Source organism: Zosterops lateralis, assembly GCF_965231275.1.
Source record: "Zosterops lateralis genome assembly, chromosome: 4".
Classification (NCBI taxonomy): Eukaryota; Metazoa; Chordata; class Aves; order Passeriformes; family Zosteropidae; genus Zosterops; species Zosterops lateralis.
In genome coordinates, this window is record NC_139765.1 from 1,163,456 (window position 1) to 1,190,504 (window position 27,049).

Consider the following 27,049-nt stretch of genomic DNA (forward strand, 5'->3'; position numbering starts at 1 on the left):
GTCACGTAGGGTGACTTCCCCCAAGCAGATTTTAAAGCCCTCAGACTGCAGTGCCTCCTATTAGTCTTAGCTCATTCTGACCTGACAGGGAAGAAAAAAAAAAAAAAAAAAAAGTGAGAGAGGGGGAAAAAAAATATGAAAGGAACTCAACATAAGGACTCATTTTGTATCACTGGAAGTGGGATAAAATGCTGTCTCCAGGGGAGAGCGCACATTGCCATGGTAACCTGCTCTAACCCGTCACAGTGGGTATTCCTGGGCGAGGAGGATGACACCGGAGGTCGTGCATCCACGGTGCCTGTGCATGGTGTGATCCCTGCCATCAGCAAACTGGCAGCCAGCCCAGCTTTGCAGGGTGTTCAGCCAGCAACCTGTGCTCAGAGCCCTGCCTGCTCTGCAGGTGGATCCTGCTGGGGCACAGCACCTCTTCTACCTGCTCCACCTGAATCCCAGTGCTGTCGGACACCTCGCAGCCCTCCTGTGACTGGATCCCTGTGGATGCAATGCACATTGGCTCCTCACTCCTTCTGGCCCCACACAGGTGGTTCTACTGACCACGACATCATTAATCACAGCCTGGAGTGGCCAAACCCCTCCTGCTCCAGCCAGGGTCACCAGAGCCAAGGAGACACTGTTTTAACATGACTTCCCTTCCAGCTGGGGATGCACGGGGCAGAGGAGGATGTTCTTCAGGGAAGCAGAAGACCAGGCTGCCATGGAGGAAGGACTGGGAGAAGCAGCCAGCCCACTCACCAGTGTGGCACACACTTTCCCCTCGCTCCCAGCACACTGTGGGGAAGAGGAAGAGAAGGAGGGGGGCTGGTGAGATGTGAGGAGGAAGGACTCTTCCCCCATGTACTGTACAGCCACTCCAACCATCCCATCTGCTCTGAAGGGCAGAACTGGTGCACTGCAGACTCCATGTGCGTGTTACTGCTGCTCCACATTCCCAGCAAGCCAGGACCAGGCTCTGCCTGCTGGATCCAAACCCTTCCCAGCCTCCCTCTCAGGGGAACCTCTCCCTTCACCACACTGGACTCCGCAATCATACTTGAAATGGGACTTGAGTCAGAGCGGTATATTTATAGATCTATATTTTACTTGCATCAAATAATGGTGACATATTGCACAAAAAAAATGGGATCTATATATGTGTGTGTGTGTGTGTGTGTGTGTGGTAAGAGAGAGACTGTTTTTAAGGGAACAGACTAGAGGTGAAACGAATGGGAAGAAGGTAGGGGACAATGCAGGGGTTGAGGGTGTGAAATCCTCCTTCCCCTGCACCTTCCCTGTGACTTCCTCCTGCCCTGACCAATTTTTCTTTGTTGCTAATAATATTTTCTATATCCTGTGTCGTGGGGCTGGTGATGACCTTGCCCATCCTTTCCATTTTTTTTTTTTTTTTTGTTTTAATTTATACAGCAGAAAGTCTGGATTTATCTCAACCCTAGACAAGGGACTGCTATGTTTAGAAACCCACCCAGGAAAGGAGAAGACGGGAAAGGGGAGAGCTGAGTGTTGCTGGGAAACACGAAGGCTGCCTATGAGGAGTCCTGCTGGAAAGCAAATTCTCAGTTTGGCAGGATGAGGAGCTGTCCCTTTGCACACAGGGCTCACTGGGAAGTGCCCTCCTCATGGCACTGTTTGTGCACAGGCTCTTTCTGTGTTCCCCAGCACACTTGGCAGCCAGGCTGAGCTGTGCCCTGCCCACAGGCCCTGCAGGAACCACAGCATCCCCAGCAGCAGGAACAGGGCTGGATACAGAACGGGATAATGGATACAGAGTGAGACCCAAAGCGGCTCCTTGTGTGCCCAGCCAGTGGGTTCCTCTGCTGTGTGGGGACAGCAGCAGCTCCTGGTGTCCCTGCAGGGACTGGGGACACCTGTCCAGGTGTCCCTGCAGGTGTGCTGGGGAATGCACCCTTTGCATCCATCCCCCTGGGTGCAACCTTTGCTGCAGGCAGCTGCTCCAGTGCCACATGCAGGTGCCTGCCCTCAGGAAAGGGGCTTGTAGGGCCACCAGGAACACCCCTCCTGCTCCCCTTCCCCATGTGGGACAGGCAGGCACATCCCTTGCAGGGAACTGATGGCACCTGTAATTCCTTTTTCTTTTTTTTGTTACCGTTCGAGGGAGAGAGACAAGATTTTCTAAAATGATTGAATGGAGGTTTCTTTGGCATGAGACAGAAAATTTTTAAAGGTATATTATATTTCTGGCTTGTTGTTACAGAATAATAATAAAGAATGTATTTTCCTATGCTCCTTCTTGTTTAAATGAGATCTCTGATAGCAGCACTCACTCTTTCCCTATCCCCTGCAGAAGCAAACAGCACAGGGACACAGAAAGGAGAAAGTCCCTCAATTCCCAGAGATAAATTCTTGTCTCTACACACTTTTTGAAGCTGGAGTAAATGTGCACACAATATATCAGTGCAAATCAGGGTGAGGCTCTAGGACTAAACACACAGCCAGTGAAGGTGAGACCCCAGATCTAGAAACACACACACACACACACAATGCTCCAGGGGCACAGCCAGACAAGGGTGATTGTGTAACAAGGATAAGATACTGTGGCAATCAGCTCATTACATAAAAGTGGAAAGGGCCAAATTAATCCCTAGTGTAAGAACGCAGGAGCCAACGGAGTTATATTCAGGTCAAAATTGATTCCAAAAGCTTTTTTCTTTTTTTTTTTTTTTTTTTTTTTTTTTAATTAGAACATAATGTAACAAATAGGGAGCTATGGGTTCCTACATCTCCTCCAGATTCCTGACCCTCTTGTGCAAGGTTATTTCGAAACGGATGGAAATTGCTGTCTAATCCTATTGCACCCCCAAGTACACAAGCTGTCACCCCTGGAGCTAAAAGAGTCCCTCCACCAGCTGTTCCCTGGCTGGGTCTATCACACACAGCTAAGAAGTTTAAATTCCCCACTTGGCCACTTTCAGTACACAGCTCACCACAGTCCCTTTGCTGTAAGAATAATAAGCTCATCCTGACGCATATGGAACCACAGAGGATGTTAAACCCCACCACCTTGTGCCACCCTGCTCACACTGCTGTGCTCAGCCTGCTCTTCAGAGAGAAGCTGGGAGCAGAACCCAGCTCCTCTTAATCCTCTCCCAGCTGAGGCAGCTGCTCTGTGTGCTGCAGGAGAATCACCATTATTGTTTAATAGCACGGTGTCTATGACACATAGTTTAATCTCATTTTGCCAGGTAGGTAGGGGAGTGCACACAGATACGACTCAGCACTTCATGTAATACCAGAAACACAGAGCAGGGAAAAAAAAAAAGCAAAGCCAACACACTCATCTGATGACTCTAGGCTTTTTTTCAGTTCATGAACTATCAGGGAGTGGGCTGAGATTTTCTGCGATTTGATTTATTATAATTTGATTCCTAGTTGATATTGACCAATGTATTTGTCCTGCTTACATACCTACTCATGCACACATGTAACACTCTATATAATAACCATGTATTTCTGTACATATAACAGGTAAAATAGAGAAAATAGGGTTCCTCCTCAGTATGCTGCTGGCTTGAAGAATTTTTGCTAGCACTGATTGGAAGCACAGGTCAGAGCTTCCATCCTCTGACCAGATAAATCAAGTCCTAGCATGGAATTTATGAGAGCAAAAAAACTTCCCTCCAAGAATAATGGGCAGTACAACAAGCATTCACCAATGAATACAGTAACAGGATGAAATGTGAGTAAATCAACACTTCCTGTGTCATTCTGGGGTGCTCTCCACATCTGTCACAGCCCTGAGGACAAGGCAGCATCCTCAGAGCCCTTCTCCCTTTAGAGAATGGGGGAAAAGCACCCAACAAGGGCCAGATCTGTCTTTCCCAGAGTTCTGCTGTGCTGTAGCCATGCAGAGGCCATGTGCAGGGCACCTGGAGCCAAGGAGAAAGCCAAGCATGATGCTAATAATAACAATTCTGCCTGGCATGGAGGTTCTGAGCCAGGACAACAACACGGTGCCCTTTGCTTGGGGCTCCAGGCAGAGATTTACCCCCTCACATTTGCCTTTTCTAAGTCCTGACCTGGGAATAAACTTGTTTGTTAGCACAGCTGCAGAAAAATCAACTCGGGAAAGGGCACTGCAGGAGTGAGGAATGCAGGTATTTCATTTGGGGAGAATACACACAGACCATATTCAACCAGCTCCAGGGAAATATGCAGAGCAACAACAATGCTTTGCATTTCTATAGTGCCTGCCTTTGGCAGCTCTCTGGGAGCTTGCAAACATTAATGAATTCACAGAGGCAGAGATTCAGAGAACATAAAGGCCAGAAGGGACTTTGGATCATCCAGGCTGACCTTCTGTGTATCGCACGCTACTTGGAGATCGTGTAGAAAAGAACCACCAGCATTATTTGGGGGTGGCAGAAAATGCCTTCCTGTGAAAGGCTGAAAGAGCCCAATCTGTTTGGCTTATGAAACAGAAATTGGAGAAGCTATCCGCTAGAAAGACCAACAGTGAGTATTTCCATGCAGCTATGTTGAATCTGCCAGGAAGGCACCTACCTTTGATTTGAAAAAACACTTAAGGAAGGGGAAAATATTGTTTCCCTTGGTATCTTCTGACAAAACCTATTCATTCTCATTGTTAGCACTCATGCTTACTAACTCATTTGAATCTGTTGGGTTTTTCTGTCACAGTTTTTGTTATTCTCTCCCCTAGATTAAAAAAAAAAAAACAAAAAAAACCCAACAAACCTCCAGTAACCAGCAGCTGTCTCTGTGGAGGCACTTTATGCTCAAAATCAAATAATCTCTTATAGGTACAATAGGTAGATTGAGTTCATTAAGTCTTTCACTGACAACATTTTCTCACCTCTGGGACAGCACTGGAGCCTATTGTCACACTGCTTCCAGCTTTTCCTCCTCCTTCTAGGAGTATTCTCCTCTTCCAGCAGTATCTGTGCTCTATATTGCAGACACTGCACGACTTTTTGCCATTTTTCTCTACTCCCTCCCACCAAAGAATGTCTCACAGCACACTCACTAGGCTGTGTCAACATTGTTCCTGCTTTAAAGATGGAGGCAAATGTAAATGTTAGGACAAAACCCTAACAAGTAATTTTGAGGGAGGCAGATTATGGGGAAGTGGTTCTGAGCCTACCTTTACAGCAGTAAAAATTCAGTGCATTTTAAACACGAGCCTCCAGATTTATACAAGTCTTGACAAGAGAAAATCCAGCCCTTTATTTAAAAGGATGATCCCTTTCCAGCGTTTTCCACTTTTTCATCCCTCACAGCCTCATATGGTTATTTTTCACATATCTCTCACTGGACATAAATGTCTTTCTTGGATCCCCCAGTTATTCTTTCTCTCCATTATTTTTGTCTTCTTGTGACTGATCATCCCCTTTCCAATGAGTGCCTCTGACCAGCTGCTTCTCAGATTCTCCCTGCTCTGGTCTACTCAGCTGTCACAAACCACAAACCACACCAGCCCCCACATCCCCATCTGCTTTTAAAGGGTTTGTCATCCTAAATTGGGGTTTTTCTACTCACTGGTCTTTACTTCGCAAAACCCAAAGCAATCGAGAGAAGCCACCACAATGTCAAAGGCTGAGAGAGGGGTTTAGGTCAGCCCAAGCTTTTGGACTCTCAGGTGCTGTGCTGTGGTTTTTAGCTGCATTAACGAGCTTATTTTTTTATTATTCAGTCATGACTAAAATCATGGAGTGTGTGAAGTGTAGGGTAAGAATGCCCAGTCTGAGGGGAATATTGCAGGGAATGGAAAGTTCCCTGAGTGTTTACCTTGCTTGTTGCTGGTTTTTCTTCAGTGACATGGTGAGACCAGGGACTTCAGCTGTTCCCTGGTCAAGGGACTACAGGCCAACAGAGTCTCAGTTCTTCCTATCCAAGACACCACCACTTTCTTACACACTTTTCAAGCTGCAGCTTAAATCCCTTGTCTTTACACTTCACATTCTGGGGAAAGCTGCATTACCCTAACACATAGAAACCATTTCTAGTTTTGCACCTGAAATATTTTGCTGCCCTGTCTGTATTACCCTAACAGATAGGAAATCCACTTCTAGTTTTGCACCTGAAGTATTTTGCTGGGCTGTCTGTACTACATCATCTCCATACCAACCATGGGGTTTAGTTTAAATGTGGTGCATTCATGACAGCAATCCTGTCTGCCTTGCCCTTGGTTGCCCGTGGTTAAACAAGCTGGCTGCTCCCAGGTTCCTCTCACAGTCAGACTCCTCTTTCCTCTCATCATCTGCCCATCCTGTCTCAGCCTGTATTCCTTTGACCAAAAGTGTAACACAGACCAGAGGAGAGGCCTCACAGGGCTTGGGGTGGCAGCATCAATGTATTTTGCCACTGGGAACAGCCCCCTAAGCACTAGAACAGCATTTGCTTTGTCCACAAGTGCATCATGCTGTGACTCACCATCATGCCACCACCACCTGATATAGAAGATCCCAGCATTTTTTTTTTCTCTGAGCTTTCTCAGGATATGTTTACCACTAAATCTATCCAGCTGCCTTTCAGCAAAGGTCTCAGGACAGATTTCAGCAGATGACAATGGTTCCCTGATTTTAAGGTGGGCATCAGGGAGCAGTAGAGCTTACCCTGATGATCCACACTGAGGATCCTCACTGAGACTTGGCAAAATTGGCTCAACAGTTCCCAGAAGACAAGGACTGCCTCCAGTCCTGCTTGCTGTGCTCTCTGCCAGATCTCTCAGAGTTCCCAGCTAACAGAAGATTTCTATTATTAGTCGTCAGGCATATGACCTTGTCTGTCGTACTACTGAAATCCATTCTGGTTCTGCTGCTCCTGCCAAGGTCAAATAAGGCTTCCTCTCCAACATCCTGGTCCTTCCCTGCACTAGGAATGCCTTCTAGTGTTGAATCCTCAGGACACTCCCTCCCTCTCACAGTTATCTGAGTCAGGGTCTTGGGTTAATATCAGCAATCCCATGGGTGACCATGGACAGTGTAACAAGTAACATTTTGCTAGATTTTGATAGGTGATCTTGCTGCTGCTGTGTTCCCTGATTGCCTTCTCCCTCCCTGCCCCTTACAACTCCTCTGCCTCACTTAATCCTCTCCAGTCTAATTGTTTCTGATGTGGCACCTATCAATGCTTTACTGAAATACCTTTGAAATTTTGCCTTCCAGGAAAACAATCATCTGAAGGAAAGATGTTGGCTCGGCCTGGTGTTACCCAGCACTGATAAACTCACATTGCCTGACTCCCAATTTCCCCCTATCTGCTTGGTAATAATCATCCTTTCCTTGAAGATCTCCTCTAAAGTGCAGAGGTCACGCTTAAAATTCTGAGACTGACAAATTTATTTCTCTTCCTTCTCTAATCCTGGCTGCTGAACTGTCCCTTTTGCAGGCTGCATGGTGTCACCACTGTGTGCAGAGTGGAAAAAAGCCCTTTGCTCTGTGTGTTTCCACACTGCTCTCCCAGGGCCACAGAGCACCCAGGCCCAGCACTGTGAGTGCACTAATCAGCTTGAGCTGCTTATTCACAGCACTCAGCTTGTTTCTTTCCCCAGGGATGAGATTTCTGTCCTTATCAATAACTTGGGCACTGAGTCTTCTTTAGTTTTTGCTCAGATTATGGACTCCTTGATCCCAACTTCACTCTTATTGACCAGAAGTGGCCCTACTTATTCCTTTTTTTATTTTTTTATTCCCCAAATAGCCAAAGAATATTATGCTGTTTGTTCTAACCTCCTTTGCAAGGTCTAGCTCAGCTTGATGTGTAAGCAATCCTCACTTTATCCCTGCAATTCTGACCTCTAAGGGAGGGCAGGGCAGGGCAGGGCTGGGCAGGGCAGGGCAGCCTTCTTTGCTGTCTTGCAGAGCCAGCTTAAGCAGCTGCTTGTCATCACAGACAGATGGAGGGCAAGAGAGTCAGGATCCTGACAGAAATGTGTGCTTCACACTGTCCCCAAAAGCTCAACTGCTCCCTCCACCACAATCCAGAGTTTGCACTGCTGCCTGTGCCTGAGTCAGCAGCAGAACACCCTCCACACACTGGGCAGCAGAGTTGTAGAGGTGCCATCTCACCAGAATTATCTGTGATCCTGTCAGTGGGGTTTCTGTGTCCCAGGGAGAGGAAGAGAAGGAAAAGGTCTTGTGAAGGGAAAGGGGATGGCAGCCAGAGTCCCATTACAAAGCCTTAGGATAGGGAGATTTGTGCCTTAGGTGATACGTGGGGCAGGAGAAAAAGAATTCAGGATGAGTTTGGTGGCTAAAAGAATGTGTTTTAGGAGGAGGCTGGAGGTGTACCCAGATCTGTTAATTTTCTGTGCTTCTCACCTTGCAAAACTTGTCTCCTTCTTTCTGCCTTGGCTGAATTTAAGCTAAACCAAGACATTTCCTATAACCTCCTTTGCTGTGACATTTACCACCCTCATCCTCACATCTACAGACTGCTGATGTGATCCTTCTCAGCATCTTCTCAGGTGGCTTTGCTCCTGTGCTGAACTCCAGGTGCTAACAGCGCTCAGGACATCACTGTTACCTGTGCTGAGCCTACAGACAACAGCACCTTACCCCATGCACTTTGGATAGAAGACATGGGACACTGGGGGGATAGGTGTGAGCAGGGTAATGAACCAGCCTTGCATTCACACAGAGATTTAGGTGATGTCAGGGGTGTCAGGGAAGCCTGTGGGTCTTTACACAGCTTCATATGGAAGGTCCTGCACCATTCCTGACCCTTGCACTTTGTCATTCCCCCTAAAATCCCAGTGCTCACTGACAGCCCCTGCACACCACAGGGATCAATCCTGTACCTTCCTGGCAAACACCACAGGCAGCAGAAGTGCACATTGCTCTGTGGCCCTGAGTGTCTGTGCACGTCCCCAGTGAGCTGTGCACACACCCAGGGATGTCACAGCACGCTGCAGAGCAGCTGTTTGTGTATGCAGACACAAAATACCTCACACATCCTTTATCCACACCTCCCACCCACTCCCACGGGTGGGGATACACATCCCTGCTGGGGCTGGCTGGGCAGGAGTTAATGGGAGAGACACCAGGAAGGAAATTATAAGAAAAAAAAATATAAAAAAAGTTGAAAGCCCAGCACATGATTCTTCTCCTATCACATCTGTGAATCCTGGAGCGCCGAGAGTAATTGTCTGCAATGAGTCAGAGCAAAAGGCACAAGGTAATGGTTGCTATGGCAACCCGTGCGCTGCTCTAATTCGGCTCAGAATTAAAATGATATCAAATAATTCACAAGCGAAGGCGCTGGGTGCCAATCTAAAAAATCCAGCTATGTGCAAGTCTCTCCTGAGTCAGTGTCAAGGGCTCTTTTTGCTCTGAGAGTGACAGCCACGGCAATCAGAGGAGCTGTGATGGATAACCTCAGGCCAGGAGATTTCTGCCATGCACAGGGCAAGAACGGGCTCCTGGGCTGGAGCTCCAGCCTGGGACAGCCTCCAGGGCTGAGGATATCCTGGGATATCAAATGCCTCATCAGAGCCCAAATGGGAAAACTCACAATTTTTTTTTGTTGGGGTCCCACAGAGAAAATTCCCTGAAATGCTGGTGAGGGCAGGAACCTGCCCACAGGGCCTGAGGAAGGCAGGGCTCACCCCCTTAGAGCCTTTTCCCTGGTAAGTGATGCAGTGTGCAGAGTCAGGCACTCAGCAGAGACAACAAAGAAATATTTACTCTGCAGAATTGGCTATTGTCTTCGGTTTTTCCTCATCCCAAGGCAATAGACAATGTCTGCACACACAGTCCCTGTGCTGGAGATCTCACAGCCTATGCAGACAGCACAAACACCATGGGAGAAAAGGAGATGGCTAAGGTCTAGCCAGGGTGAGCAGAATGCTATGAAAGATGCCTCACATGGATATTTTTAGCATTCTTTTGAGGTCAAAATAGACTTATTTGTCCCTCTTGTCCCCGGTTACTGTCTATGCATGGAGACATCTATGTGGAGCTCCGCAGGCAGATGTTGCTGTCTCCTGTTCACTGACCTGGCTGGAGGATCAACAGCTCTGGAAAGGGAACCATGTGGCCCCAGCACTGATGGCAAAGCTTGACAAAAAGGCAAAGTTTGTGAGACCAGAGCCAGCACAAAATAACCCAACCACCTCCCTTTTGTCTGGTATGAAACACCCCAAAAAAAGCAGCCTGGGTGCTCACAGGTGTCCCCCAAGGCTCAGTGTGTGAGCACAATGCAATGGGGGGCAGACAGGCAGATGAGGGGATGGAGGATGCAGGAGACACTGGTTTTGGCACTCTAATATGTCATGGGGACACTGTGACATGGGCCAGCCAAGTGTGTGCCCCCTGGTCCAGCCTCCAGACAGATGTCCTGAGAGCTGGAGAAGGCAGAGCTGCTGATAGCACTAAAATCAGCAGCATTTCTGCTTCCTGAGTGCCCCCAACACTTTTCCATGACTCATTTCCAGGGCACGGCCCCTTCAGATGTCTCTGATTTTGTTGGATCAAATGGATGTGGGAGAAGCTTTGGGGATTGCCAGAAGGGGCTGAAAATGAGTTGTCCCTCCTATCACAGCATGCTGGGGGGACCACGATTTCCATAAAGGCACCTGGTGATGCCTCAGGGACTCACAGAAGTCTCTGCACTGAGACAACTTTGGCACGACCTTGTGCATGAAAAGAGGGGCAGCATTCATTCTGAATACTGCAGCACACATTCAAGAGATCAGCCACCCTCATATTTTATACGGGCATCTTAATGCTGCTTTCTGAACCAGCCTAGTGAAATAATTTTAATTCTCCAGTTTATATGCAGCTATTTCCATGGAAAAGGTGCTTATGCTATTAGAGCTTATTTCTGTCCATTTTAACAGCTTCTCCTGATGCTACTGTCATTTTCCAGAAAAAAGGTTTTATGAAATGTTTTTATCCATCCAAACAACAAAACTGGAGGGATATGGAATTGTGTGCAGATTAGCTTGAAAAGATGCCACAGCAACAGTCCTGCTGAAAAAGCCACCTGTACCTCCTGTTCCTGCTTGCTGGCAGCAGACAGCAGGTAGCCAAAATTGGAGACCAAGGGAGAGATGGAGAGACATCAAGCTGGCCAGGAATTGCTTTTCAAATGAAGAGCTTCCATCAGACTGACAGAGGCTGGATTTTAACCAGAGGTAAAATGGCAAAAATACTCCCCACTTCCTACTTTTCGGACTGATTGATTTCAAATACTTTTGAAAAAAAAAAAAAATAAAAATTAAATCTGCTCCTGCTGTGAGTACAGAGCTTTTCTGAAAATACTGGTCTTGATAACTCAGTGTCCAAAACTCTGTCTTTAAAACAGAGACAACATTTCTCTTTTCTGCCCCTGGCTTGAGCTTGCTCAGGGCTCTCCCTAAATCCATCTGCATGAATTGCTGGTGCCACGGGATAATGATTTCCAATAACTGCTGGTGAGAACAGCTACTTCCAATACCAAGAGAGGAGAGAAGTGTTGTATAAAATAAACCCTCATCTCCCAAGTGCCCATTTGGGTTATTTTCCTTGGGCACCACATGCATGCCCCATTGTCTATTGAACCCAACTCTACCTGTCCCTGCTGGTTCTGGCAGCCCCAGAAGGTCAGGCAGTGGAAGAGATGCCATCCACAGCCCAAAGTGACAGCTGAACTCCTGCACAGATTCCAGCGGTTTCACTGAGCCTTTAAATCACTGAAAGCTTCTGTCAGCAGCTCCATGTGATTTCTGCCTTGCAGCCTGAGGATGAGGAAGCCCCAGGCCACTGACTCACGGGAGGGAGCAGATGACAGTGCTATCTGGGGCAGGACATGGCTTGGGGAGAGTGCCATCACCATCCCTTATTTCTCCTTTCCAGCGGAGTTAGTGTGCGTGAAAGGTACTGGACTGACATCCCAGGAGAAGAGCTGCCTTCTAATTAATTATAATTAATCATCCAGCCATTACTTAATGCTTGCATACTGCTTTGAAGTGCCAAGGCACAATACAGCAGGTAGATAGGATTCATTCCAAGGAACAGGTATAGTCAAGGCAGGGTTGCCTGTGTGGCTTCCCACTCAACTCACAAAAGTAAACTCTGCCTTAGCTCCACCACATCCTCCAGGAAATCTGTGTGCACCCCTGTGCTCCCCTCCCAGCCCCATGGGGGAATGAGAGGGAGGGATGAAAAGGGGTGAGGATAGGGCAGGGCAAAGGACACTTCCTTTCCCTCCTGAATTTGGCCACCTCTCCACCTGGAGCATGGAGGAGCATCTCTAATGGCAAGAGGAGCAGCTTGGACTCCCCCTCAAACCCACTGGGATTTCCCACTGAGCTAACACAGACTGAAATGGGAGGAAGAGGCCCTTATGGTTCCTCCTCCATCCCTTCTCTCAGCCCTCCAGACTGTGCAGCTCTCTAATCCCATCTGACTGCTCCCTCACTCCCTGACAGCAGCCAGGCCTCTCTCATCTTCCTGGGCATTTGATTTGACCAGTTTGCCTTACTCTGCCCTGGCTGGGGACTGCCATTCATCTGCCAGAAGAAAAGGGGCCCAATGGTCCCTGTCAGTGGCATTTCCCCCGTGGGGGCTCTGGGGGTGCTCCCTCCCCACGAGCACGGCTGTAAATCCTGGGGCTTAATTCTTCACTGCATGCACAGTGAACATTTCAAAGTGCTCACAAATCCCCTCAAGCACCATCAAGTCAAACAAGTGACAGTAATGATCAGTGGCAGAATGACAGGCCAGTTCATACCACTTGTTCTTTTATAGGGGCACTTAAAAAGTCTCTGTTGTTTCCCTTTTACAGAACTGTGGCTGCTTTTATTCAGGAACTACAAGTCTACCCTGATATTTGGCTTTCTGGGAACCAGTGCTGGGTACCAAACTTCTGGTAGTTTCATAACTAAATTACCATGGTATCAATCCTAGCAAGGGCTGATGCCATCAGAATAACAAGAATAACAATCTGTATCCCATTCTGCTCTGATTGCCTCTTGTGTGCCTCCACACTCCCTCCCCTTCCTTCACCCTTCTCCTGGACTCAGGATGGTGTGGCAGCTCTGCCCAGGATTATTTCTGCTCCAGCCCCCCACAGTCCCCTAGAATCAGAATCAGGATCTAACCATTCAGGATGATAATATTACTGTGAGGGGAAATGAAGTGAGATCTACATCCTTACTCTCTAAGCTGACATCCTCAAGAAAAAAAAAATATTTCTATTGGTAGTGTGACCACTAGTTATTGCCCTTTTAAAAAAAATGACTATTAATATGAAAGAGTCAGATGATGAACCTTGTCACTACTGGAAACAGAGAAAATGGTAATATAGCACTTTTTTCCTCCCTGAACCCCCCAAACATGGTGTAAACTGACACCCAAGCCAGGACATGGAACTTGCCTCAGCAAACCCTTGCACTCCTGCTGAAGTCAGTGCAGGCTACAGCTGGGGACATGAAAAGCTCTGGACCCTTTGGGTGATAGTGATTGTCCTGATGCTATAATTTATCCCACCCATCCTGTGGATCAGAGATGGGCTGTTCTCAACACAGAGTAAAAAGCCAGGAATGTAGAACACCCACCATGTGTGAGATAGCAGAAGATGCTTGTGGTGAGGTCACCTAATGTACCTGCTAGGGACAGACACCATGGTACCTTTGAGGAACAAAAGCCAATTAAAAATTCATTTCTGTGCCTCAACTTCCATGGATTTCTGCTGTTGAGTGTCCATTCTATCAGTCATTCCTCCCACCAGGCAAGGCTCCATTAGTACTAACCATTCTTTCCCAAGAAGCTTTGCATCACAGCATTTAATTACTCCATCAGCCTCTTCCTTTAGTGACTTTTTCCAGGCCTAAAACCATTTCCATGGAGCTACATCTTCTCTTAGCCCAGTCCTCCTATGCTAAGTGGGATATGGTGCCAGGGTTACTGATAATGCTGCTTTGTTTTGTAAAATGGCCTCTGAGTTCACTGTACTTCCATAAGGGTTGAAGAAATTAGAACAGAAAATGGTAAATCTTCAAAAGCTTTGGGGTTCTGTTGGAAATAATGTGCTGCATGAATTTTCCAAAAGAAGATGCAGCCTAGTGAAGGGCTGCCAAAAGAAATTTAAAGCTCAGATACAGCAGTAAGTTTGGCAATCTATAGGTCTGAGTTGGAGGTCTAGCAACACGCCCATTCCACCAGCAGAAATTATTTTCCATTTGAGATAACAGTGGAAATGCATAAACATGATGCTGTTCCAAAGCCAAAAGCGTTTCCTGCAAAGTTTTAAACCTGCATGGACTTCCCAACCCACTCTTGCTCCAGAGAAAGGATCTCAAGCCACAAATCCACCAGCACTGGAGATGGGAAGATCCATTCAAAGAGCCCATTTCCCTTTCAGAAGCCTGTCAGCCATTCAGTACCTGTTCCATTATTCCCTGTTTAGCCTAGTTCTCAATACCACAAGCTATTGTGACTCCTGTCACTCCCCTTGAATGACAAGCTAACAGCTCTCAGCTCCCACACTCCATGCAAGATGCAGCCATTTCATTCAAGAGAAAAAAAAAAAAAAAAAGAGAAACCAGGATGTCCTACCTGCAGCAATTCCCATCTTGCCATCCACAGACACAGACACAGCCGTGCTCACTGTCACCACTTTTGGCAGGCCACCCCCCTCTGTCGAGACACAAACACAGCAGGCTTGGTTAGCTTACCCCCAGAGAGGAATAAAATGCAGCAGGAGCAGCTTGCCCACACATTTCCCCATCCAGGACAGTGTGTACATATGCCTCGACTCTGAAACATCCCAGAATTTTGAGGGCTTCATCTTTCAAGACACAAAAGCAGCCTAATGGGATGTAGATTTTATTTTATTTTATTTTTTTCTCTTCTCTAGGGTTCGTGATGAAAGTGGCATCCTCAGCACAAAGGAAGTGTCCAAGTCTGGATGGGGGAAAGGGTTTGAGCAACCTGGTCTCATGGAAGACATCCCTGCCCAAGGCAAGGGGTGTGGAACTAAGTGACCTTTAAGCCCAAAACGTTCCATGATTCTGGGATAAAATATAAAGGATTGGCCTCCTCGATTTTGGGCATGTAGAGCTTCTCTGAGGCCAGAGAGATGCTCTGCTCAATGCACCATCTAAACTCTGGGGACAGGAGAAGCAGGACAGGTAATTCTGACAACACTTAGCAAAGACCAGAATTATGTCTAAATCTTATCCAAGCCAGGCCAGCACTACAGACTGCAGACACAGCACCTCCAGGTGCTCCCAGAGCACACTCCATTTCAGAAACAAACTCTTCTGGGACTTTGTTGCCTAAACTCCCTTATGCCCCGGGGTCTCCCAACTATCCCTGAGCTGCTGCTTTAAGTGTCCTGTAGATTCTGTGACACATCTGCCATCCCTGTGCTGATCTCTGAGCTCCCATGCTTCCCATGTCTGCCTTCATCATTCTGGGTGTGCTCAGAGCAGAGTTCAGTGCCTACCACAGTGTAGCTTGGAGGCTCCCTTTTTTTTTTTTTTTTTTTTTTTTTTTTTTGATGGAAGCCAGATTAACCTGCCCGAGTGTGTCAAAAGCAGTTAAAACCTTTGTGAAATAAATACACAACTCACACGCCTTGAGCATGATCCTGCCTTCATGGTGAACCCCAAATGTCTTGAATTTCAAGGATAGGATAAAAAAGCAAAATACACTTAGGATCTCTAGAAAATCCCACCCAACACATGAAAAATCTGGGTTACAAGAACAGTACTACTTGACATGCAGAGGCTTCCCTGCTCTCCTTTTATTTCTGAGGCTTCTGGACACTGGAAGGAGGTGCTGTGCATAAATGATTCTGATGACCTGCAGACATTTCCTGCAGGTTTCCTCCCCAACAGAGAGCTCTTGGGGGTTTCCCTTCTTAGATGATTAGAAGCCCATCTGCCACGAAAACCTCCTGTCACAGCAGGGGACTTGTGAAAAAACATGAAAAAGGAGACTTCAGCATCTGAGGGAATTTAATAAGAAACTGGGTGGCCTATTTTTGACTTAAATGTGGGGCAGCCCTGCTTCATCAGATGTCAAGGAAAAGGCCTGGACTCTGCTTTGCAGTGACCCACTCTCTCAGAAGCACTGGGTATGTTTTCCTGACCCTTTCCAGGCATATTGTGTGATCCCATGGATCGCAGTCTCTCAGAGCAGAGCTGCTCATGCCTAAATATTAATAATCTCCCTTACACTTTTGGGCACAAGGTCTGCAGGGCCAAGTGCTGCTTCTTACAAGGTGCCTGCAGGGTGTCCAGGTGGGGTCCTGGACTTGATTGAAGCTTCTGACCCATGTAAAACAAAGAACAGTGCCAGCTATTTGTCTTCTGTGTTTATGCAAAGCCAGCTGTGACACAGCAAGCCACAGCCCCAGTGTTGAGCCAGCAGTGGCCACTGTGGCCTGGCTAATGGCTGCCCTGGGAAGTCTCACAGGGTGTCACTGCCTGCTTTTCCTGGTTTTCTGTTTTCAAGAGAAGATGCCGTGGCTTGCAGGGGAGTAAAAGGTCCCTCCCGTCATCTCTCCACACTTGCCTTTTAAGTGAGATTTAAGGGTGTTGGGGAGAGAAAGGCTTTTGTAGGTTTTGAGTATTTTCTCTTTCCATTCCTTTCCCTTCACATCCTGGTTCATCTCTTGCCTCTCAGGCTGGTTTTCTTCTCTTTGCTACTTGCTTCCCCACCCACCAGACTCCCACCACTGTGCCACAAAAAGCTTTAACAGCTCCAGTGCTGAGCTCTGTGACAGAGAGGGAGAGCTAGGGGCCAGGGAGGAGCACAGAGGGGATTTCTGCCTTCTGTGGAGGAGTCTCACACGAATATTTTGTTTTGCTTGTTTGTTTTTAGGCTCTTCTGCTCTCTTCCAGCCTTTGAGAAGGTCCTGGCTGGCCTTGCATACTCACAGGAGCCAACAACCCTAAGCAAGAGATATTGAAAAGGCATTCCTTGCTTTCCTATGGTGTTTGAACTTCTTTGCTGAGCAGGGGATGTCATATTCTAGAATTAGAGGGATGGAGGACACCAATGCTATGGAAAAGCTTTCCCCTCACCCTTTTCCTCCACCACCTTCCATAACAAACCCATCCTTTCCTGTGATGGAAAAAATGACACCCTCTGAACTTCCTGGCTGTTTGCTGGTCCCTCACCAGTGCCAGCGGTTACTGTCCTCCAGCAGGGCTGATGTTGTTCCCTCCCAAGCCTGCCCATCCCTACGTGTGTCATTCCTTCTGCAATAGCTTTCCTGTTCCCTTCCCACGTTTCATGTGTATTCCAGCCTCACAAGTACCTTGTGTTCCTCCACCTCCTTAAACCTTTCCATCTACCCAAGCCCTGCATTCCCATTTCCATTTCTATTTCCATTTCCATTCCCATTCCCGTTCCCATTCCCATTTCCCTAACCCTAACCCTGTTCCCTTCTCACCTTTCACATGTATTCCAGCCCTACAAGTACCTTGTGTTCTCCTGCCTCCCTAAACCTTTCCATCTACCCAAGCCCTGCATTTCCATTTCCATTCCCATTTCCCTTCCCATTCCCATTTCCATTCCCATTTCCATTCCCATTCCCATTCCCATTTCCATTCTTATTCCCATTCCCATTCCCATTCCCATTCCCATTCCCATTTCCATTTCCCTTCCCATTCCCATTCCCATTCCCATTTTCATTTCCATTTCCATTCCCATTTCCCTTCCCATTCCCATTCCCATTCCCATTTCCATTCTTATTCCCATTCCCATTCCCATTCCCATTCCCATTTCCATTTCCCTTCCCATTCCCATTCCCATTTCCATTTCGCCATTTACATTCCAATTCCCATTTCCATTTCTCCATTCCCATTTCCATTTCCATTCCCATTCCCATTCCCATTCCCATCCTCCTCCTGCTCTGTAGCCCTGCCATTCCTCACTCCTGGCTGCCTTCCCCACCCCTCGTATCTCCATCTCTCCGCTGTGATCCATATCTTGGCCATATCTCTGTGCCCCTCACTCTTGCAAAGGTAACATTGAGCAGGCAGGTCTCAGCACTTCCCACCAGGCAGAGATGGAGGGAGGTGTGGGATGGGAGGTGTGAAAAGCCTTTTTTCCCCCCCTCTTTGCCCACCCTGTGCTGGGGTTACCTGACTCGTCCTCGGAGACGATGCTGTAGATGAAGCTGCCGGGGGGATGCTCGGCCGCCCTGCGGTACCACAGCGGGAAGTGGTCCATGGTGAAGATGCTCTCCTTGTCCTTCTGGGTCAGGAATTTCCTGCCGGGGGAGACAACACGTTGTCTGCGGGGTGGAGGAGCTGCAGCCCTCCTTGGGGCACCGGGGCTTTTCCACGGGCGAGGGCAGGCGGTGTGCCACTGTCCTGCTGTCCCCTGGTGTCCCCCGGTGTCCCCGCTGTTCCCTGCTATCCCACTGTCCCCAGTGTCCCCCAGTGTTCCCCAGTGTCCCCCGCTGTCCCCTGCTGTCCCCCGCTGTCCCCCCGCTGTCCCCGCTGCCCTGCTGTCCCCCTGTGTCCTCCTGTGTCCCCCAGTGTCCCCTGCTGTCCCTGGTGTCCCCCTCTGTCCCCCTCTGTCCCTGTGTCCCCCGCTGTCCCCCGCTGTCCCATTGTCCTGCTGTCCCCCATTGTCCCCCTGTGTCCCCCTGTGTCCCGCATTGTTCCCCACTGTCCCCCGCTGTCCCACTGACCCTCACTGTTCCCTGCTGTCCCCCCACTGTCCCCCTGTCCCTCAGTGTCCCCCGCTGTCCCACTGTCCCCCCAGTGTTCCCCACTGTCCCTCTGTCCCTCCTCTGTCCCCTCGTTGTCCTCCTGTCCCCCGCTGTCCCTCTGTCCCCCAGTGTCCCCCAGTGTCCCCTAGTGTCCCCCACTGTCCCCCACTGTCCCCCTCTGTCCCCTGCTTTCCCTCGCTGTCCTGCTGTCCCCCGGTGTCCCACTGTCCCGCTGTCCCCCATTGTCCCGCTGTCCCCCACTGTCCCCTGTGTCCCCTCGGGGCAGGGGCGGCCGCGCTCCCCGCACCCGCCGCCAGGTGCCGCTGTTGGCCCGGCCCAGGACCCGGGATGGGCGGCGGGGACAGCGGGGGACGGGGGGGGACACAGGGGGACAATGGGGACACAGGGGGACACAGGGGGACAGAGGGGGGACACCGGGCAGGGTTACCGGGCAGGATGGCAGGGGACCAGGCAGGCTGTCAGGGTTACTGGAAATGACACCCCACAGGCAGCCCGAGGGTGGGCAGGTGGGCAAGGGAAGCACAGGTTGCCTTCTGGCCAATTTGTTATTGCAGGGCATGGGGAGCACTGGAGAAAATGGGGTTAGGCATTCTACAAAAATAAACCACCTGCCCCAAAGGCGAGGTCATGCAACTGTGTGTAAAGTCCTCATCTCAGGAGATGCTCAGAGCAGAGACCCCATAGCAGCCTCCCAGTATCTGAAGGGGGGATACTGGGGAGATGGACAGGGACTCTGTTAGGAACTGTAGTGATAGGACAAGAAGAAATGGGTATGGATTGAAAGAGGGGAAAATTAGGTAAGAAATCTTTTACTGTGAGGCTGGTGAGAAGCTGGAACAGGAGGCTGTGGGTGCCCTAACCCTGGCAGTGTTCAGGGCCAGGTTGGGTAAAGCCTTAAGCAGCTTAGTCTAGTGGGAGGTGTTCCTCCCCAAGGCACACTGGGTTGGGAACAGATGATCTTTAAGCTCCATTCCAACCCCTTAAAAATTTCTGTGATTCCTAGAGAGGCAGGAACTGAAGTGCTTGAGCAAAGAGGTGCTTCTGAAGGCAAGAGGATGTGTCCTGGGAGCAGGGCAAGGCAGGCAGTGGGTGTGCAGGAGAGACCTCCTGAAAATCAGGTCATTTCCTTCCCTGGGGGTTCATGCAGCTTCCCTGGCAAATCCCTTTGTTTTCAGGCTCTTGTTTTGTTGTGTATTTTGACGTAATGGTAATTCCTTCCTTTCAGGGCATTGCAGAAGCTCCTCCTGTGGGATGTGTGGGGGTCTCTCTGCAGTGTGGTGGCTGTGGCTGTTTAGAGCATTGAGCAGTGCTGCTGATGAGCAGTGGGGAATGAGGAATCAGCACATCAGCCTCCTGCAGCACACGGCATTTCTCCCTTGTCGCCAGAATTGCTCAGACTGCTTCAAACACGTGAGGAGTGTCACTTTTCAGGCACAGCAGTGTAGGGCTCATGTTTGGGGGACTTGGGGACAGTGAAACAGCTGCCAGGAAGCCAATGACCACCACCACATGGTCCCTTTCTGTTCCATCTGCTGGTGTGACCTGTCCTTCCCTGCACCAGCCTGCCTATCCAAACTGCAGCAGAATGCAAACTACCCTTTCCACGTCAAAACCCTTCAGTGCACACACACTCCTGCCCTGGGGGAGAGGACAGGGCAGGGGATGGGATGTGACAGATGTCAGTCACATCACTTAATGCCTCACTGCCGTGTGAGAGGCAGAGCAGCAGAAATCTGGGAGAGGAGTTGAGACAGAAAGATCAAACACGGCCAAGCTGGAATGGCACTGGGGCATTGGAGTGCAGAGCCTTTGCACTGCAGAATAATCCTGGGGGTATGTAGTGACTGTGGGCATTTTCTGTGTCAGGGAATGGTTGAGGGGTTTCATTCAGATGAATGCACTTTGGGACAGGATTTAAAAAAAAAAAATCTCTAAAGGACCAGAGGAAGACAAAGCCTCCCTACTCTGATTTGTGAATCAGCATTAATGCCATCGAGGTGTTGCTTCTTTCCATTCTGTCTCCCCAAATGCATTTCTAAGGCTGGTGGTGATCTCTGCTGCCCCTTCAGAGACACTGACAGAAAGCCCTTAATGCAGTTTTAGGGACTTACTTGTTGGAAATCTTCTCGGAGCCCACATACAGGGCACTCCTCATGAGCCCAGCCCGAGTGCCCAGAAATGCCATCTCAATGCCTGCCTCACTGTCCCTGTGGAACACAAACAACACAGAGCAGAAACAAACAGTTGTCAGGAGAACAGCCACAATCCCTGCCCCAGGATGAGGGCTTTTAAAACTTGAAGCCACATCTGGAGACCTGCTCCCAAGTTCATTTGCAATATAACCCATTTTCATTTGCAATATAACCCATTTTCATTTGCAATATAACCCATTTTCATTTCCAATATAACCCATTTACACCAGGGGTGATACCAGCTCCTCCCTGCTAATGGCAACTGGCAGGTTTAGGACTTGTGCTCAGATTTAAACCTTTGAATTCTGCTTATTTCAGTCTCTTTTAAGTAGGCCATAAGCTCCTCTGCCCCTGCTAGCTCTGCTCCAAGCTACTCTCATGGGGCTGAAGTGCAGGAGAGGAGCTGCAGCAGGAGAATGGCTGGATCAGGGATGCAGAGAACGGCCAGGGTAGCAGGATGTGGTGTGTTGGTGTAGCTATTTAAAGCTGTGCTGATAACTGGGTGTCCCAGCAGGATTGTCACTGGCTCAGCTCCTGTTAGTGTAGGGATACAAGGAGCTGAAATGGGGACAGGAGTCCAGTGGCCATGTTTATCTGTAGGTAACATGTTGTCTGCTGGAAGAAGATCTGTGTGACAGGATACAAGACACCACAAGCAACAGGTAATATTTTATTACTGGAAGTAATAAAATACAAAGCTATTTACTGAAGCTGGCCTGTCCACCATCTTCCTGAGGTTCAATTTAAATGCACCACCACTAGAGACATGACCAAACTCCTTTTATCTACTAGAAAAACCCTCACCAAAGTAAAGACTCTCCCAAGGAGGCCCAGCTTATATCAACTTTTTGAGCTATTTCTACAGTTTCCTGTGTGCTGTGCAAAAGTTTGTGACTATTTCAGGCACTGCATAAACCCACAGCACCTGGAGATGCATCTTCAGTGGTGTTTTATCTATATTTATGTCTCCTGCACTTACAAGGACATGTTGAGGGCTAGTGTTGTCCAGTAGGCCTCCATGGGGGCAGTGACCACTGCATCAAACAGCACTTCCTGCACCAACTCCTCATCACCTAGGGAGAAAAAGGAAGAACAAAGATCAGGAGAGAAAGGCATGTTTCTCCCTAGATGTTTTAGAGATGGAAAGGAGCATCTGTCTGTCCAGGAGAAGGGATCAATGTGGCACAAAAAAGAGTCTTCCCATTACAGGGCAGAGAGGAAGTCCTAAAGCCTTGGGTGGTGGAAAACACAGCAGCAGATGGTACAGCCCAGATCACAGAATTACAGAATCAATGAGGCTGGGAAAGACCTCTGAGATCATCCTGTGACCCAACACCACCGTGTCAACCAAACCCGGGCACTGAGTGCCACTTCCAGCCTTCCCTTAAACACCTCCAGGGACAGTGACTCCACCACCTCCCTGGGCAGCTGTTCCAAGAACTCATCCCCCTTTGCTGTGAAGAATTTCTTCCTAATGTTCACAACCATCAGACCAGTTCCCCTGCCAACACCTTCCACTCAAGTAGCTTCCTTCAAAGCCACTAGAGACTTTTTTTTTTTTTTTTTTTTTTTTTTTTTTTTTTTTTTTTACAGCCTCTATTGTGTCCCTTTGCTCACTGGCTTCTCTGTCAGCCCTCCTTCCTTCCTGTGAGTTTCCTGTCCTGCTTTTCACCAGATGCTCAAGCCAGTCCGGGCTACCAGTCTAATCCACTTTGGACTGGAGCTAAGAAGAGATTAGGAAAGTTCAAGGTATCATCATGTGCTAAATGACGTGGCCCAGAACCCCATTTCTTTGACCTGCTTTGTTTCTGTGCTGCCCTGCTTGCACTAATCTGTGAGAACATTGTCACCATCATGGTGCAGAAATGCCCCTTTCAGTGCTGTTCTAGATGGAGCCACCCCACCATTTCAATATTTCTGGCTCTGAAACTTTTTGGGTTGATGTTCCAGGTGTCCCTTAAATTTCTTTGTCACAGATCTCAGGATCTTTCTCTCCATAGTTGTTATTGAGGCCTTGAAATCAGAGCCCACCACGAGGTCTTTCCCTCTTCAGGCCCCCCATGTCCAGGATTCATGTGTTCAAATCATATTTGCTTTTCCTCTACAGCACTTCCAAGCCTGCATATTTCTCCAAGTCAGCTGTGCTGTAACTTTCCTCCTCCCTGGCCTCTTCAGCTCACACATCTCCTCTTTCCAGCCCACTCCAAGGACAGCCAGGAGGGGTCTGCTCACATTGTGCAAGAGAGGAAGGATTACTGGGTTACAGTTGATTTTATTTTTAAGAGATTCCCATCCTCATGCCAAAGGTTTGTGCCTCTGAGGTGCAGCATTACATGCAAAAGCTTGTTTTTAGCAGAACTAATGGGGCTGAAGGACACCCTAAAATCAAATTGCTGTAGGGAATTCCCATGCACAGCTGCCCATCTCTGCCCCCTGAAGGAGATCCCACTCTTCAGTGGTGCTGGATCAGCTGCAGGACAATGGGACCTGGTGCCAGGGATGAGCAGCAGGGGGAGCAGGAAAGATAATAATCCTGTAACCATTTTTTCCTCCTGGATCTGTCACCGGTTGTGTTTGGAAAACAAAATTAATAATCTTTGTTCTGAAAGAACCCATCCCTCCAGAGGGCACTGAGAGAGCCCTTGGAGGATGATGCCTGTGTCCCTGGGAAACTGAGCTTTTCCTGCCACTGCCCCCTCTAGGCCAGTCAGCCAGTCTGTCCTAATCCTGCTGTACAGCCCCTGCCAAGCTCCATTCAAGACTTCCACTTTCCACTATTTCCTATGCTGAGACCTCCAGCAAGGCTGAGTTATGTGTCAGCATTGAAATGGAAAAAAAAAAAAAAATCCTCTGGTGGAGACAAGGAGGTGGATCCTCAGCTCATTTCCACTTGTGAATTAATCTGGGCTTGGGCTCAGTCCTGCCTGTGTAAGCAGGTGCCACAGGGGCTCAGTGTGACACCAATCAGTTTGTCACAGTCCCCTCTCCCCTGTGATGGGCACAGGAAAAGCCCCAGCAGGGCACTCTCAGTGCCTGGGACTCACATTCCAGGTCAGGCTCCTCTCCAGTGAGGAAACGGATCACAGCCTCCAGCTGGCTGAGCTTCCTGTGGTCGGGATCGATGTCTGTGATGCAGTAAATCCTGGTGGGAAGGGGAGGAGAAACCCCAAAGGGCAAAGAGAAACCACAGTCAGACAAATGCTCCTGGATGATAATAACTGCAAAAAGGAAATCAGCAAGAAACTTTGGTCTGCAAAATCTTTACCAATGCTGCGTGTTGTGCCCACTCTAAATCTAACAGTGTGGCTGTGAGCCAAACCCCAGCACTGAACCCAACACCAATTAACCTGACCACTGTGCTCAGCAGGGCTCTCCAGCATGAGCTCACAATGCAACAGAGCTGTTCCAAATCCTGCCAGCACTTTCCTGTGCTGTGGTGTGTAAGGTGTGTCTCTGTGCCTGTACAGACAATAACTCTGTGATGGAGAGACCTGACAAGCAGAGGGTGATGTGCAACGTGAGACCAGAGCAGGAGCAGAAAAAAACAAGAGACAGAGGAACAAAGTGTGAGATGAGGAATGATCTATCTTGCAGTGTGATATGGTGACAACAAAAGCTGTCCCACGGGGACACAACTGCAGGAGAACACAGTTTGGGGAGAAGTGGAAGAATGTATTAGAATGTATTAGAAATGCTCTGTGCTATAAAGGAAACCAGTCTTCCAATCCTGCTTCCAATTTTGACTGCTCCGTTGTCAGGACAAGGGAGAGGAAGGGGTTATAAGAGAGAGTTAAAACTCATAAAGGGGCTGAAAGGAGTGATTTATGAGAAAAGTCTAAGAGAAATGAATATGTAAAGTGTGGTAAGCTGACACCTGAAGTCAGGAGTAGAAGAAGGAGAAGTCGCTGTTTGTGTCTCAAATGTGCTGCCTGTGAAACTTGACAGTGTAATGAGAGGTGAGAAGGGCTGCAGGGCTGCTCCAATATAGTTATTTTGGCTCCCATACAGCCTGGGCTCATGTGACTGAGTGGGACTGAATGTTGGGCTCATGAAAACCCCAAACCTCACAGCAATAAATGGAAAGTGCCGTGCTTCACCCTGTTTCATATCCAATCCAAGCAAAACCCTAAGTTCTGCTTGCTATTGAAGCAGGGCTCATAAATCTCACTAGAAGTTAGGTCTAGGCTCAGTTCAGAAGGATGCCAACCAAAAATAAACTAGGGAGTTTAAAAAAAGCATTTCAATCTCTCACCAGGCTTGCAACTAAATTCCCTAACAGGTCTGACATGGTGTAGGTTTTGTAAGACAATTCTGAGCAACACCAGGAGGAACAAAGTAAATCTGAGCAGAGGAGATTGAGGATAAATCTCAGCTGTTTCTTAGGAGAGGAATGTGCCTGCCCTTGGTGGGATCTCCCAGAGGAAGAGGTGAAACTCATTTGCTTGGAGACAATCAGGTCCAGCACCTGAACAGAGGGTGGTGAACACAAACCAGATCTCTGGGAGCTTTGCCCAAACATCATGACAAAGCCCCGTGTCACTGACAGGATTTCCCCCACTCACCATTCGTTTGCTAAGGACAGGTCTGGCTGGAGCAGGTCGTGCAAACCTGGAAGCAGAGAGTGTTCAGTGAGGAAACGCTCACAGGCTTTGAAGGGGACATGGTGACATCCAGATGGCTTGGTTGTCCATTTTAGGTTAACCTACCTTCTTCCACTGAGGTGTTCCCCAGCAGGATGTACTCCCCGTGTCCCCTGGACAGCACCACGCCCAGGCTGCCGGGAAGAAGGAACACACAGGGTTTGTCAGCAAAGAAAGGTCAACCATAGGTTCAGGTCAACCATAACATTTCTCAAATCTCTGCCAGTTTCAAACCATTTCAGTTGGGGGAATAAAACCAACACCCCCTCCCTCCCACACCCCCCCATTTGCTTCATTTGTTGTTTTGTAATTTTCAGTGTATAACAATGTTGGGGTTTTTTAAAATCCATACACCAGAACCATGTACCACATTCAGTGGAAATGAAAACTCAAGCTGTCTCACTTCTCTGAAATGAAACAACATCCTTTACCTAAGGTATAGCTTTTGGACTCTGAATTTCAGGTAAATCATAATATTCCTTTTGAATGGACCCAAAATAATATTTGAATGGCAATAGGAACAAAGAAGTCAGTTATTCCTACTGCTCTACTCATTACTTGTGGCAAGATTTATGGGGAGAAGGGACTGATCTGCTGTCCCTGGGAGTCCTTGCTCACCTGAAGGGTGTGCCACTGATATCCGTGAAGAAATAATCATTGGTGAGGAAGAGAACTCGTTTCTGAAATAAGAGAATGAACAAGAGATCTGACAGAGCAAAGGCACAGCGGTGATGGGGACTGGGGTAATGTCCCCAAGGCTGAGCAAAGCCACCACCCCACACCCTGCTGGGCTGGCTCGAGGCTGGATCAATGTGCACCATTCAGCATATCCAGCACCTCGAGACTTTCAGGATCCAGGCAGCCACTCTATCTTTCCAACAAGGGCTTCAGATAAACCTTTCTTTGTTCCAGGGCTCCTGCACTGGCTGCAGGAAGGGGAGGGGGGAAGCTGCCCTCCCTCTCACCCCCTCCAAGCACTGCTGGGGTCCTGCTGCTCTTCTACAGCAACCCTGACATCATCATCATCATCATTATCTCCAGCAGGAGGAGGGCTCAGGGGCAGATAAGGAAGGAGAGGTGGAGTTGAGGGAGAGGCAGAATGGCAAACCCATCCTCTGTGCTCTGTGTGGGTGGGCAGCCAGGGCCAAGTCTCCCCACTCCTGTAGGAAACGCTGATATTCCTGACATTTGCTTTCGTGCCAAAGTAGGGACAAAACATTAGCATCTTGCAATTTTGTTATAAAAAATCACTTTAAAAAATTTACATTTTCAAATTGGAAAAAAGAAAAAAAAAAAAGTGCTGTTTCAAATCCAAGCCATTTTGATTCGCACACAAATATCTTTTTCAGACTGACATTTCAACTGAAGACATTTCAGATTATTGAAAGCTGCTTCAGAACTTCATCTGTTTGCCAGACTGGCCTTTTTCCTGTAGGAAAGTGTTGATTTCAGTGGAACGCTTTTCCAAAAGAGAAAAGTTTCTGGAAAGTTTCTATCCAAGCCTTATGCCAGTATATGAACCCTAATATGTTTAAAATCCTGGACCCA

At 48.4% G+C, this 27,049-nt stretch overlaps 1 protein-coding gene across 1 annotated transcript in view; it reads right to left on the reverse strand.

Moving 5' to 3' along the window:
• Positions 1–27,049, reverse strand: part of CACNA2D4 (calcium voltage-gated channel auxiliary subunit alpha2delta 4) — a gene marked incomplete at both ends in the record, with an annotated part of 122,963 nt that overhangs the window by 48,703 nt on the left and 47,211 nt on the right. The window contains 8 exons of the mRNA XM_083860114.1: positions 14,532–14,612; positions 18,074–18,201; positions 20,781–20,876; positions 21,841–21,934; positions 23,906–24,003; positions 25,424–25,469; positions 25,568–25,635; positions 26,120–26,181. Coding sequence (XP_083716240.1) covers positions 14,532–14,612; positions 18,074–18,201; positions 20,781–20,876; positions 21,841–21,934; positions 23,906–24,003; positions 25,424–25,469; positions 25,568–25,635; positions 26,120–26,181 — 673 coding nt within the window. The remainder of the gene's footprint in view (positions 1–14,531; positions 14,613–18,073; positions 18,202–20,780; positions 20,877–21,840; positions 21,935–23,905; positions 24,004–25,423; positions 25,470–25,567; positions 25,636–26,119; positions 26,182–27,049) is intronic.